This window comes from Melanaphis sacchari, unplaced genomic scaffold (genome assembly GCF_002803265.2).
Source record: "Melanaphis sacchari strain LSU unplaced genomic scaffold, SCAv2.0 Contig24_pilon_pilon, whole genome shotgun sequence".
NCBI classification, from domain to species: Eukaryota; Metazoa; Arthropoda; class Insecta; order Hemiptera; family Aphididae; genus Melanaphis; species Melanaphis sacchari.
This window is the reverse complement of record NW_020271125.1, coordinates 1,868,229-1,883,982: the sequence shown is the minus strand read 5'-3', so window position 1 is coordinate 1,883,982 and position 15,754 is coordinate 1,868,229. Positions and strand designations below refer to the sequence as shown.

Below are 15,754 nucleotides of genomic sequence, written 5' to 3'. Positions count from 1 at the left end.
TAGACAGTCATTCACTATGGTCTTTGGTAGTTGTCAGGACTCCGTTAATTGTAGGTCCTCATCAAGGTTAGTTCTAATGCATACGTACAACTTATTAGGTCCCCTGTTTCACATATTAAACGATAATTTCCGTGAATGGGTATGGTGGAAAGTTAAACGAGTTAGACTGTTTGCATTCCAAAGTAACGGTTGATAAGAGAGAGAATGACAGCGACCTGCTGAAATGCTTGTATTTTGTACTTGTGATAACTACAAACTACTTCAAAACATGTAACTGATTAAGGATTTATAGGAGATAATATATCTCTTTTTATTTATTATCATTTAATAATATATATAATTAATACATTAAGTAACAAATAATAGTAGATAAGTACCTAAGCTTACAAATTTACTTCTTTTATGATTTAAATGTCGTTGATAAAAATAGGATACATCAGATAATTTGATTTATTTTCATCATCTAATTTTTTAAAGTTTACCGACAAGCATTTTCAAGCTGGAAAGTGAACAACATATTTTTATAATTAATTTTCTTGTATAATGTAATTACTAAGGGTCTTTGTTCATACTTATAATATTTGACGTTTTTTAAATGGTTTTTCTTCAAAATTTGTATATTTTGGTGTAACTAGAACCAACACCCGTAAATAATTTTCATAGCTAAAACGCTAAATGAAAACATAAATAGTGGTTGATGTCAAATATAAAACTTATCCTACTAACTAAAATTGTGAGATTCAAAAATCACTTTTACTCCTCTTCCTCTCTTCCTCTGTGTAAGTCTGATTTTAAATACTTAAGGCTTACTACGTATCTAGACAGTTTCAACTAGATATGAATGATAATCGTGCTCGAATGATCTGTTTTTTGGCCGTCAGAAAGACGTAAATAAAATCGAACTACAGTTTGCTATAAGAAATTCTGACTATAAACTCGGTGAATAAAATACAAATTAAAATCAAAGTACAACAATTCAGAACTTTTCCGACATACGAATAATAACTGACAATAGGCGGATTATGTTGCATTCTATCCCATATTATTTTTCTTATAGTCTGATAATATTGAATAATTTAATAAAAAAAAAAAAAAAACCACAATTATTGCTGGTTAACTGAGCCCGATTAATTATAGACGTCTATATAAAATTATGTTAATATAAAGTGCACACAAATAGCTCTGATGTAGAGCGGATAACCCTTCTTCTCTTGAAAATCAAATTTATGTGACAAAAAATCACGGATGATTATATTTTAATATTTTTAATATTAAAAAATAGTGATTCCCCGTAATTTTTTAATTTTTTATGACAACCCATTAATGTATAGAAGAGAAGAGTTATTTTAATTTGTTTTTGCAATTAACTTAGTTAATATATTTTTTTTACAAGGTAAATGTTATTAAAATATTTCTAGAAAAATTACCCAAATAAATAACAAGTTAATAAGTAGATATTAAATGAAAAAAAACTAATAGTACAGTCAAGACGTAAGAAAATTATTGAAACGTTAAAATTGTGTTATAAAAATACCTAAATACTTATTTTTTATGTTAATCACAATAGATTTAAATACTACACTTTAATACAAATATACATAAATTATAACATTTAGCACAATATCAACTACCTACATCATATTTACTGTATACTTTTTTCTTCATTACTTTAACCATTTTTCAATGTTCTACACAATATTTTTTTATGCCAAACAATTGTGTTCCTTTACAATTTACAATAGCAAAAGCTTTGTAATTTGAAGTGGTTATTGCTTTTAACTGAAATGACGGAAAAAAAGTGTGATGAATGAACCATTGATACTTTTGTTAAAATGGTGTGATGCAATTTAAACGTGATAAAAATATATTTTTAAATACAGAGTATGAAAAAATTATAAAATGAAATAAAATAAACAGACTTCTGATAAAATTTAATAAAAAAAAATATAATATCCAATATTATAAAGCTTAAAAATTTAAAGAATTATTTTTTTCTTTTAAACATGTAATTTCCAAAGAAATAATTTATGAGTTATTTAAAAATAGTATTTGAATTTTCATTTATCCTAATATACTCTAGTATATTTAAGTTTAAATGTATTAAGTGATTAATTCAAAAATTATTATCAGTATTTTATGTCAATATAGAAATTTGAATTGCATTAATTTCTATTTGTATAAGCAATGCATTAATAACACGTCCATGGATCCACATACTTCTTTCAAATCCTTAAAACTCTACAGACTTTTAAATTAATTACATATTAGTTTTTACCTAGTTACATACATTTAACATCATGGTATTGATTTTAAAATTTACCAAAAAAAAATTTGACAAAATCATCAATAATAGTATCACAAAATAGAAACATAATATTATGCATTTCGTTGTATACGTTTTACCGACGTAAAATACGTATATATTTTCAGATATATAACTTAGTGCTTCAGTAAACACATATAAAGTAATGTCGTACAAACTATTTTGCAGGGCATTAGTGTAAAATTGTGAATATACGATGGATAATCTATTGGTGTACACGCGCGTATGTTTGTTCGCTAGAATTTCCTATCGGCGAACTTCCACAAAGCCATTGCACACCTCAGTTACAATCCCTTTCCCTTTCTTTATTCTCCACTCTCCTGTTCTTCGCCCTCCCTCTAACTCACTCCCTCTCTCATTTTATCCTTTCTACGTATATATCTACTTCTCTTTCTATCTCATCTCCTATCTCTTACCTTCTATCCTTCTCTATATCTCCCTGTCCTATGTGTATATCACTATATATTCTCTCGGACAAATTATGTACTCGATCGGGCGGACGAATAGCGAAACGAAACCGCTAAAGCGTTGGTTCTGTCACTTTAGAGAGAGATATCAATACACGTCCCGACCACAGTGTATGTGATCATTCGGCCGACAACAACATTCGATGACTGAAATGTCTGTAAAGTATAATTTACTGTTCCACGACACGTTCGCTGTCAGTGGATCACTAGTAATGGGGTAAAATGAGGATTCACAGCATGATATATTATACAGTATGGAAAATTTGATTTGAAAAAATTTCTATAAATGTTAAATTGTTAATATTTTAATAAATTTGATTTAAAAATTTAAATAGGCGGTGTTAAAAAAAAAAAATTGTTAATATCACAATTATCTTCAAGACAAATAACAATAATTAAAACATTTTACATATTGAAAAAGTAAAATAATAAATGCATGTTCACAATTTTATCTCTCTAGATAATATTTGCCTTAACTGTTGTTTGAAAGAATTGATAGAAATTAATTTCGGTAGTTTTTAATATTTGTCTCTTTGTAATCATGTACCTACGGAAGTATACACGATACACGACAACGGGTTTTTCATGAATATTAATAACTATGCTACACAACCATATGTCATTAATCTTCATTGACAATACTATATTTATTTGATCGCGTCTAATAGTGACACTTTTAAAATGAAAAATGTAATCTTCAAAAAGTATTTTATTCGGGGGTTCTAAATTTAGTTGGAAGAAATGATGTATTATTTTTATACACACGCATGTTGTATGAGTACAATAAGTATTTACTTAATGTTTTGCAAACTGTATGATCTTGGCTCTAGATTGGCTTGCAATACACAAATTAACAACCATAAAAATAAAATAAAACATTGCGGTACCTATACGAAAGACCATTGCGTTTAAATAATATTGAATATGTACAACAGAAAACTTCGTTGTATTGTCCGCAACTGAAAAACAACAAGGCTTTGTAATTATTTTTCCATTTTCTCGGTATATGGAACGAGAGTTACTATTAAAAATTGAAAGCTCACAATTTAATTGTTTCAAAAATAAATTATTTTTAGAACTACCATCGTCACGATATTTGTGCGCCAAAGTTGTATATTCAAGGATCAAGTTCTCCTCCCCAATGGATACCTAGGTGATAAAAATAACAAATATCTAAAAATACAAACTTAAGTTTAGTTTTGACGATTGGTTGGTCTCATTTTGTAAAGTCAGTTGAGTTTCAAGATATTTATTTTATTTGAAAATACATTTTGGTCTAGTTAAAATTGTTTTGTAATTGTGTCACAAAGATGAATTCATGTGAGTGCCCGTAATTAATATTTTGTGTCCCAGTTAAAACAAAACAACGTTAGCAACTTTATACGATGTACTGAAGTTATCTTGGCAATTATTTTAACGTGGTATTTAAATTTAAATTTACAAGAAAAAGAATAATGTTTGGTGAACTAACTGTAATTATTAGTACCACTTTTAATTTATATTTAAATAACTTTAAAGGTATCTTTCAACAATTCAATTAACATGTTTATAAATCGTTTTGAGTAGTTAACATAAATGTTAATATATAGAATAATATTTTTATTTGGTTACATAATTTATTCTAATTGGTCTAAAATAAATTTAAATCACAAGACCATCGACTAAAAATGTTGTTTCTTAAATAATTAAATTATATGGCATATTTAAAAATGTATTCTTTGAAAAAAAAACAATCACTAAGTTTGTTATAAATAATTGGTTTTTTATTCTAATTCAATTTTTCATATCAAAAAATGATAATAACATACATTATAAAATAAATAAATTTTAATCACCTATTAATGATCTGTTAGCTATGTTAAAATAATGGGTGAAAAAATGAAATTAGTTTTTGTAACAAGTTTAAAACGTAAAAATTAATTTCCAACACACCACACGGGAACGAACATTTTAAAAATATATCCTCATAATGTAATTTATTGAAAATTGGTAGGCACTGAAATACTCGGATATAATATAACATTATTCTTGTGTATATTGTATTATGTTTATTCGACTTGTTTAATCTGACATGTGATACCCGAGTACGATATATATAAAAACCGATGCAAGAGGGTGTCCGCTTTCGTAGATATTGCTTGAGACTCAAAACTTAAGATTAACTATCAACTGGGTTACGAAATTGATTGTTATTTATTGATTTAGGTCATAATATTGTAAAGGGCTAAAAATCATTTTTAAAAGAGATAAGCAATACCGGGCTTTTTTTCAATAACACGTACTTGTTGTAGATATAATATAGTAATGAATACTGAATAATAATTGCTATATAGTACATTAGAATAAGATTGAACGTTTTACTTAACTTTTTTTATTAAAATATGGATAGCATATTTTATTATATTTTACTTGCTTATTGTTAAAACACAGATGAAATAATTTTTTTTTTTTTTTACTAAACTAAATAACGCTTCAACAACAGATATTATTAGAGTGTATAGATTACATTTTACATTTTTTTATCCCGAGCTCTTCGTATTTTAAACACTCAGTTAATATGTGTTTCACTGTTGTTCGTGTTTCGTATGTGGTACAAATTGGTGGTTCTTCTTTGGCCATTAAAAAGCCGTGTATTAATTTTGTGTAGCCTATTCTTAATCTGTTAAGGACTGTTTCGTTTTTCCTATTGTTGTTTGAGAACAACTTGAGGGTTGTTCTTTTAATTTTGATTTTGTTTTTTTCATAATTTTTCTCATTCTATAGCGCTTATGTTTTTATTTGTTTTTTGATGTTTCGTTTTAGTTTAATAATAGGTAAAATTAAAATTATTAGATAATTTATGATATAACAGTAAGAGTAATAATTCTAGTCTTTACTTTTCGTTCATAAATTACAATTAATTTAAGGACATAGTAGTTATTTAATGACATATATTATTGTGGATTGATAACAACTACTCATATTTTTTAAATTTATTTTACATAAGACCTGTAATTATCATGCGCATATTGTTTGGTAAACATAATTTTTATTCATGCTTTTAAAATTGCCTTAATAAATTTGTTTTAAATTTTCTTAGTTCTCTTAGTAAACATAGTTTAAAATCACTAGTATAAACATTATATAGTTTAAAATAATTTACTCCATTTGCACAATTTCAATTTTATCTATAAAATTAATTATATAACTCAAATTACAGTATATTTAAAAAAAATGAACCAAGTCATTAATATATACCATTCATAATTTTGCTGTTTTTTTTAATATTATGTATTGTACAGAGTTCATAAATATAAACTGTATAATTACTAATTTAAATATTATTGATCTAAAAAAATTGTTATAAAAATAAAATTTACAAGATATGTTAAGACATTTTCTATTAGAATCTTGTAATTTACAACTCAAAGCGGTGTAAATTTAAATTTAAAATAAAATAAGAAATAAAGTGAAATACTTAAAAGTGATTTGCTTAAAAAAGAACTCTTACACAAATTGCAAAGAAAGAAAATTTATAGAAATAAAATATCAACTTTTTTCTTGTTTTTTATATACAATTAAGCAAAAAAGAAATTGAAAGATATTTATAAGACTGTTGAACGTTAAATTTAAATAGTTAAATATTATTGAAAACACCGATCAAATAGATAATGTAAAATATAAAAATGTAAACATTCTTTTTTATACGAGTTAAGTTGTGAGTATGGTTAGATTTAATATATTCTATTGTCTTGTTTTTGATATACTTTCTACTTTGCTTCCAACTTAAAAAAGTTGACCATTTTTTCTACGCCTTTATAAAGCTCTAGGATTTTTTCATCCCTTTCCTATTTTTCACTGTACGGCAGAGAGGTTTTTTTCGGTCTTAAAAAGGATTAAGTCTTGTTTGAGATCAAAGGCTACTTATAAAAAATAAATTCTTTAGCTTTTTTAACCATAAAGTCATATTTAACAAATAAAATTAAATTAAATTACGATGATATCATTGATACATTTTTCAATGAAAAACCACGGCGTAAACATTCTTAACTTGATTTAAATTCCCTTTATTTATATTAAATTATAATAAATGTATTATACTTATGGGTATCAGTGACCAGTGTATGCATTTTTTTTTTGTCCTAGTATGTTTTTTGTTTATAGATGAACTAAAACAAATTATTGATTTTAATATACCTATATTTTTTTTCATAAATATATAGCTGAAAAAATTTGGAATGGGTGGAGAAAGTTGATTTTTTTTTACCTGGGGCGTAAAAAAACATAAAGACGTTGCTGGCTTTGTTCCTACATCTTTTATTTTTGTGTCATTTTATATTACTTTGTAAAGTAATATTTTTTATTATTATTATTATTACTGTTATTCAATCCTTGTATTATTTTAAAATTTATAATTTTTATAAGGTTTATATTTTTTTTAATATTCATGGTATTTTCTATTCTATTCTTAAGATTATTCCTATGATATTTAATTAACTTAGTAATATATTAATTTCTAAAAAAAAGTTACCATTGTTTTTATCTTTATGGGTTCTATTTTTTTTTTTTTTAAACATAATACATACAAATTATAAAAGTTGAACACATATCATGATCTGGTCATGTTCAAAATGTGAATCAATTTATTTTCATGTATACTAAGAGAGTACTATATTTTATGTTAGTACTTTTCAATTATGATTAAATTAAATTAAATTATTTTATTTTATATTCCATAATTTTACGATAATTTCATTGTTTTAAATCGAAAGATAAAAAAAAAAAAAAAAAAAAAAAACGAAAAAAATGTTATTATTAAAAAAAAAAATAAAAAAATATGTTGGATTTAAAGGAGAAAAATATTTTAGAAATGAAAGTGGATGTAAATATTTTATAGTTTTATGTACGATTTTAGTGTAAAGGAATATGGAATATGGAATTTTGATACCATGCGATTAATAATAATTATTGTTCTAAATATTTAAATATATATTGTTAATCTATTTTAATGAATTAATTTCATGAATAAATAAAAAAAAAATGTTTGATATACCTACATATTTAATAAATTCTATTGATTATTGAAAATATAACTAAGAAAAGGAATTTTTTCTCAAAATAAATTAGTTTATTAAACATGGTATGTTTCATATTAATATGTTTTTTTATTAAAGCATTTTTAAAATGTGTTATAGTGTTATTTATACAGTATGAAACATTAAGATTGTATATAAATTGTTGAACTATATTTATTTTTATTTATTTATTTATTTTTTTTTGTGAAACAAATCACAAATTAAAAATTTAATAATTCATTATAATATTTTTTTTATTTTAACACGGCGCATTAGACAGGCAATTTTGCTACTTGTATGTGTACATTGCATTTATATAATCTATCTTTTATCATAATTATTTTGTTTACTAACTCATATAATAGACAAAAAATTTAACTGATTTGATTCCCTTATTTCATTTAATGATATAAAACATCGACATTTCTAAAATAGAATTAATTGTATATTGGCAATTCAATCGGTCAATATTTATTTAGTGGTGCAGTAAATTGTTATACTTATAATACTTTTATAATACAATAGCATGCTATTATTATTATTATTATTATCATTGGTCAAGGAAATTAAACTATGAACATTATACTTTTTAGAATACATTTATTGTTAAAAAATATTTGAATAAAATATTTATAATATTAAAGTGCATCATAATGATACCGGTTAAAATAAATAGAAATAAATTAAATGGTGTTTTAAAAAATAATCATTTTTTTTTACGAATGATATGGAACTACAACATATTTCATAGTATTGCACACTTAAGTAAAATTGTTTTTTTTTTCCTATAATATTTTCTTACCTTGATTCTAAAGTGTATTATTTGCGTCAAGTAAAAAGTATATTCATATTTATAAGCACAATAAAAATATATACATATATAAATTATTTAATATTTTTATTCATATCAATTTTTTTTTCAGTGCATTATTATAAAAAATATTTTTTTATTTAATAATGTACTGATTAAGTATATTTTTAATTATTAGTTATATTTTATTTTTAAAAAATTGCTTTAATTTGTATATGTATACTCCTATTAACTTTAGAAAATCATCTTAAGCGAGTTTTACTATAGTTGATTTTGATATAAACCGTTTTTGTTTTATATCTTAAAATTTCATTAATCACATTGATAACCCAGTCACTGTTTCTTACTCTTATTGCCAAATAACATGATAGTACTTTAAAAATAAAAGTTTTTTTTTTTAAAAAACTAACGCAATTAATATAGATATCATTAGTAATTACCCTCCGTTAGTTCAAATAGTACTTAAAAATTTCAGATTAAGCATCAGAAAATTAGAAATTTGTTTTAGATTTAACTAAAATTAACTTATACATTTAGTTTATATTGAATTTTTAGGCTTATTTTTATCTACTTAAATCAATTTATAATTATTAATTTTCATCACATTCAAAAATTTTTTTTTTAGTATTAAATACATAATACGTGGAATATATCACATTATAAGTTATAAAACATTGTTGTATTATAAAACTCGTCTAAAAAGCTCTTCGAAGGACCAACTCTCTATCTAGCACGTCCTAAAAAAGACAATTTTTTTGTATAAGAATTTAAAAACAATCAATTAGTTAAAATATTTATTAATTTACATATTTATTATTATTTCGTTATTGAACATAGTTTAACAAGTAATATATTTATAAATTAATTATAATTATTTTTTCATTGAATTTAACTAAAAAATAAATGTGTTCATTTAAACATATTTTATTTATTATTATTATTATTTCTATTTTAGTCTTTTTAATTTATTATGTTAGTGAAAGTATCTATTTTAGTTGCTTGATATTGTGATGATGCGTTTTATCAGGGAAGTGTTCTTTTTTAATATATATTTTTTTAAATTTAATACATATTTTTTGATATCAATTCAACTAATTTATATAGAGATATAATTTTTTTAAATATGAATGTTGTTTTAATTTACTTACACGCGTGAAACAATAATCGAAGTTTGTGTTTTCACATACACCCCATATTTTTATTTTCATAATAGATATTTGGGCTTACAGGAGTTGTCAGAAACCAATATTATTATTTTATTATTCAGAAAGAACTAATGGGTACAGGTCTAAAAATCTTTTATAGACTTATGGTTTATGCCTTATCCATATGACATAATTTTATTTTTCGAGAAAAATATTAAAACAATTATATGTATTACGCGCGTAATATTTTTAGAACATAATATAAAATGCGTGGGATTTGTAAATTATCCTGTATATATACATTGAACTATGTTAAATATTATAAGTTTTCATCTCTCAACTTTGCCAATTAACATTATTGAAATATAATAATCTTAGATTTCGAAATGCTAATGAATTTTTAAAGAACTTAAATTTTCATATTTATCTAGAACTCCACTAAAATTACGACTGTAATACAAAATATTGTTGTTGATATAATTTAAATCTAAAGAATTTATTTATTTAGAAGAATTATTAACTTATCAAAAAAATGTATAGTATTTTATATTAAGTATAACACAGGTCCAAGATTTGTTTATTAACATCATAATATATACATTGATAATAATATTTTTTTATCTTTTCTTATATAGGTTAATAATAAAGAATTATATTTTTAGACCCCAAGTTTAATATAACATCGTTTGTAAATATTTGTTTTCACAAACGTTTTATTTGAGAAATTAATATACGTATTAATCTAAATTGCACAACTGCTTATGAGCGGCTTTGTACATTACCTCCCGTACAAGTTAGTGTTAACTATCATTAATTAATGCATCCAAAATGTACATTTAACTCTGCTAATACCAAACATATTTATACTAGTTATGTGATTGTGAGTATCGAATAAACAATTGGCAAGGTTAAACAATATATGCGTGTATTTGTATGTGTGTGTAACAAAGGAATACAATCAATAAATACTATTTGCTTTACACTTTGATGTGGTTCTTGTATCTGATAATGAATTTTGCAATATGTATTTTTAATTTAAAAACCAATTAGGTACTTATGTTTGTTATCGGATATGCAAAATGGCACACACAAAATAAACTATACTACATAGATTGTTAACATGTAAAGAATATTTATAGCTGTTTTTATTTATAAACTATGGTTTATATTTGATTTAATTATTAATAGTAAAATTATATAGTTAAATTATTGTTAAGCGTTATTTATATGAATAATTTTCGAGTTGATTTTTAGGTCCTAATAATTTATTTCAAGAGTTATTATTCTTGTGTCAGTTCGTAATACATTCAAGTTTGTTGATTTTATTTTAAAAATCAGAGTTTGAAATATATTACCATATTGTTTTACTGAGTAGATCCTCGACTTATTATGTAAATAATTGCAAAAATATGAAAAATTATTAAGTAAGCTAAAAGAAAGCTGAAATGAAGTATAACTAAAATGCAGTTAACGCTCTCAAAAAAAGTTTCACTTACGTCATAATGAAACATTGTGATTTAGTTTTCTTTCATCTAGAGGCTGATATCTCATCAATTTTGGTTACAAGCAGAATTTAAAATAACTTAAATATATACTGCATAGTGAATATGAATGCTTTGACATCTAATAAATAATTAAATATGTATTTGAAATTTAGTTTTAATGAGATTTCAATCGTTGATTTTCTGTCTTTGTCTAATATTTGTGCAACAGTATATGAACCATAAGCATGTTTTATTTCCAGCGTATCGATTAATATAATAAAGTGATAAAAATTCTAAAACAGATTTGAATTTGGCGCCAAGTCTTCTTGAGATTGATTTGAAATATGTCAATTTTTAAATGTAACGTTTTTAGAATTTTGGGGCATAAATTCAAAAGTGTGGAAAAGTTGAACTCATGTAGACTTGACGATAAATTCAAATTTCTTATCACTTAATTATATCAATCGGTACGTTAGAAATAGAATATGTCTATAATCCTGTACTGTGTATGTATTATATAAGGACAGAAAATGACCATTTTCAATTCCCTTAATCAAGAAACAGTTATAACAAAAAAATATCAAGAATTTATTTTCTAAGCTAAAATAATAAATATGTAGGTGTATGTGTATTTGTGTATAACAAGTTGTACCGTCAATTATATGCTCGTAGAAAATGAGAGCATAAGTTAAATACGTTTAAACGTATTTTTTTCATACAGTTAACATATACAACGGCATGTATAAAAAATAAATTTCATAATTATTGATTTCTTCTTTATAATTTTTAAATGTTTACTATCTAGTGGTGCAAATATATTTATATCGAACAAGAAATATTTTATTTTAAAATCAATAAGATACTAAACAAAATATTATACAATACAATAATGATATAAATATATATTTGTTATGTTATAAGTCATGAATGTGATAGTTGTATTCGTAATTTCAAAAAATATTAATAAAGACTAATATGTGTGGTCATAATTGAATCTAAAAAACAGTTGAATCATAAATTTATTTTAATTGAATTGTAATAAAAATTAATGATAGGTTCAACTAAACGAAAAGTCCCATGTTTAAACTAATTAAAGTCCTTACTAAAACTGAGGGTAGTAAAAACTGGAAATTGATAAATTTGAATGTACTAGTGATAAGTATAATATTTAATAAGTTGTTTTGATACAATATAAACTTTAAATAAATAGAATTATGTAATTCATTTACTATAACAAATTACTAATTAGGTAATGTAAACATTTAATTATTTTCATAATAATTTTCTTTTAAAAAAATTTTAATTTAATATTAAACTTGTTATTTTAATATTTGAGTATTTACGATGAACTGCACAAACATAAAAAACAGAAGGAAATAAAAATATTAAAAAATATAGTTCCCTAATCGTCACTATAGTACGTAACAAGTATTATTTAAAACAAAATTATAATATTCTCGATATACTAATACAGGTAATATATACAAAAAAAAAAAAAAAAACTTCCCCCTCAATTTATGATTACATGGCACAACAACTTAATTAAAATATTGCCAGCCCCAAACAATATTGATCGAAGTTATCGCTACTACGCACATGGCGTTTGGCATAATGACGTTTTTTAATTACGATCTATACTAAAAATATATATAACCGTAAATGGGTGTGAAAATTAAATGTATACTACCTATATTTTTATGCTTGAGTCAAAAAAGATAAAAAGTCCATCTCTGATGCATCGCACTGTAAAAACAAAGTTAAAATTTAAAAATAATTAAAACGTAGAACCTGGTTGGCGCTGATATTTTGAACGTGTTTCTAAACTAAGAACATACTTGTAGCCGATGGAAATGGAAAAAGCTTTTAATTATGACACAATGTGAGTAGCTTGAATTCAAATAGAATATAACAGTACGTCAAATCATGTTGCCGTCATTATTGCATCAACTCGTCAACATTTTACGGTAAATGTTTTATAATTATTTGTCAGTATAGACCCTTAGGTTTTTCGCATTTTTCACTTCGTAAACACCGTTTTTATAATATGTTTAATATGTCTTTGATACTTTCCAAGCTCAAGTGGTTCTGAAAATATTCAGAAAATTATAGCACAAAACCCTTTTTTGGAGGGGGCCGGTCATTTGAATTTTGTCATCAGTAATAACAAACACTGGAATAGACCAATATAAGCCGAAACACAAGTGTTTATAAAATGTATCAACAGTATCACATTACAATTTTAGGTCTTGCGGTGACACTCTAACTGTTGTTTTGTACATTTCAAAATTTGTATCCATCATAAGCTTAAAAAGCGATAGCACTATGTTGTAATAATCGCTGTTGTATTTAACTTTAATCTGTGTTACTCATTGGTCATTATTATATTATAATTTTAACATAAGCATTCATCATTAAATTTAAAAAAAAAAACAAATATGATTGGTTTGCACAGTGTATTGTATAAATAGTATAATTGGTAGTGTATTATTAATTCTATTAGAATAAAAATAAACACTTATTAAAAAAAAAAAAAGTTTGTAAGACTCTGGTTTTGTTTTATTCTTTATATTGTGTTCACTTAACCTATAAAATATGGTATATTGTTATTAGAGGTTTAAGTAAATTAAAAATTCTAAATTATACGATTTATACATGAATCAAATATTACAAAATAAAACCTATTAATTAAATTAGCACATATTGTTACAAGGTTATTACATCAAAAATATATTTTAACATTTCGGATATTTCAAATATGCGTTTACTTGAACTCGTTTTACGGAAAAACATTTTTTAAAACCAAAATTAAGTCATGAAAGCAATTTTAAATTCAAAAAAATTCCGATCAAGGCTAAACAGCTTCGTATTAGACCGATAGAAAATAATTAGCTACAATAATATCCGAAAATGATGACGTTATTTCTAGACGCTACAAGTGAAAAGTAATTTTTGTATTAGTGTGCACAGCTTGCGTGGAATTAAAATTTAGTTTTCCATTTCTAATGTCGTCCGGCCAGATTAAGTTAGGTTATGTCGTGTTTGAATATGCGATCTTTGGGCACCATAAGCAATGACTTATCCTTTAAGTGGGATTGGGAGATCGTAATACCATTGTCATTGTATACGTTATATACAACAGGTCACAACCATTAGCTTTCTTATGCGTGTGTTATATCATTATGTAAACCTACAATTAAATCTATAATCACCCACCTTTTCATCACCTCCAACACCACCACCATTTATAACACCAAAAACTCGATAAATTTAAAGTGACGCTTTACAACTGGCTCATAGATGTAAAATCAGGTCGTATTTGACCTTTCAGCGTAGTAATGCATTTTACAGCAGTTCTAACGCGTGGTTATAATTTTTTTAACGTCTTTGCTGTTATCCGGCAGGTACTTCACGATCGTCCGGAATCCCAGGGGCTCGGTGTTCCGGTGTAGCGTGGCCAAGACGTTGGTACTCATCTGGCTAGTGTCATTCGCAGCCATGGTGCCTCTGCTATTGTACCAGAACGTCGAGGAGGTGCACGTCGGACCCATCCGGCTGTACGAAGCGTGCGTCGAGAAATGGCCGTCCCGTGTAGCCCAACAGGCGTTCACCGTCGGCCTGGCGGTCGCCCAGTTCGTATTACCGTTCACCACCATATCGCTGATCCATCTGAAGATATCTTCCTATCTCACTGTGCATCTCAAACACCCGGCTGTCCCGTCCAAAGAGATCAACTGCAGACGAGGTGAGTGTATCACGGTCTAACCCAAAATTTTTTGAACCATTGTCCACAGACGACTTTTTACTGGTCCACTATAACTGCGATAAATAATTCAAAAGCAAACTATTCACGTTGTATATTTTTATGGGTTTTCCAAAACAAAATTATTATTCAAGATTTTTTTTTTTTAAGTATGTACCACTAAAACATGCTACATTACAATTCATATGTTACCTTACAATTGTCTAAACAGCGGATATGTGCTGTAACAATCGTTAACAACTGAATAAACTAATAATTCTTAATATTTCTATATATTATATCATAATATTAAAAAACATGATATATTTTTATATAGCCTCGAATAAAAAAATTTGGAGACCCCTGATTTAACCTAATAGCATATCTATAGTTTTGTAAGTCTGTTGTTAAATCGGCTATATTTGTTATTATACAAAGCGTGTCTTTACAGAGTGAAAACACAAACATTTTAATGTATACAGAAAATATCGCTGTTTTATTTGTAAAAGTTTGTCAAAAACGGAAATAAGTATTATACTAATATTTTTATATATATGCGAAGATATCTGAATGGTATTTGTGAGTACTTTTTGTCACCTCTGAAACATAATTATTATTACTCATCACATTGAAAGTAAAAATGTTGACAATGTAACTTTGAGGTACACTATTAGTTTACGGACGGTTTATGCAGTATACAATTTGTTTTCGGAGTTATCGCACAAAAACAA

At 25.1% G+C, this 15,754-nt stretch overlaps 1 protein-coding gene across 1 annotated transcript in view; it reads left to right on the top strand.

Moving 5' to 3' along the window:
- LOC112594985 (neuropeptide Y receptor type 6-like) overlaps positions 1–15,754 on the top strand; it is a 68,263-nt gene that overhangs the window by 34,887 nt on the left and 17,622 nt on the right. The window contains exon 3 of the mRNA XM_025340040.1: positions 14,686–15,026. Coding sequence (XP_025195825.1) covers positions 14,686–15,026 — 341 coding nt within the window. The remainder of the gene's footprint in view (positions 1–14,685; positions 15,027–15,754) is intronic.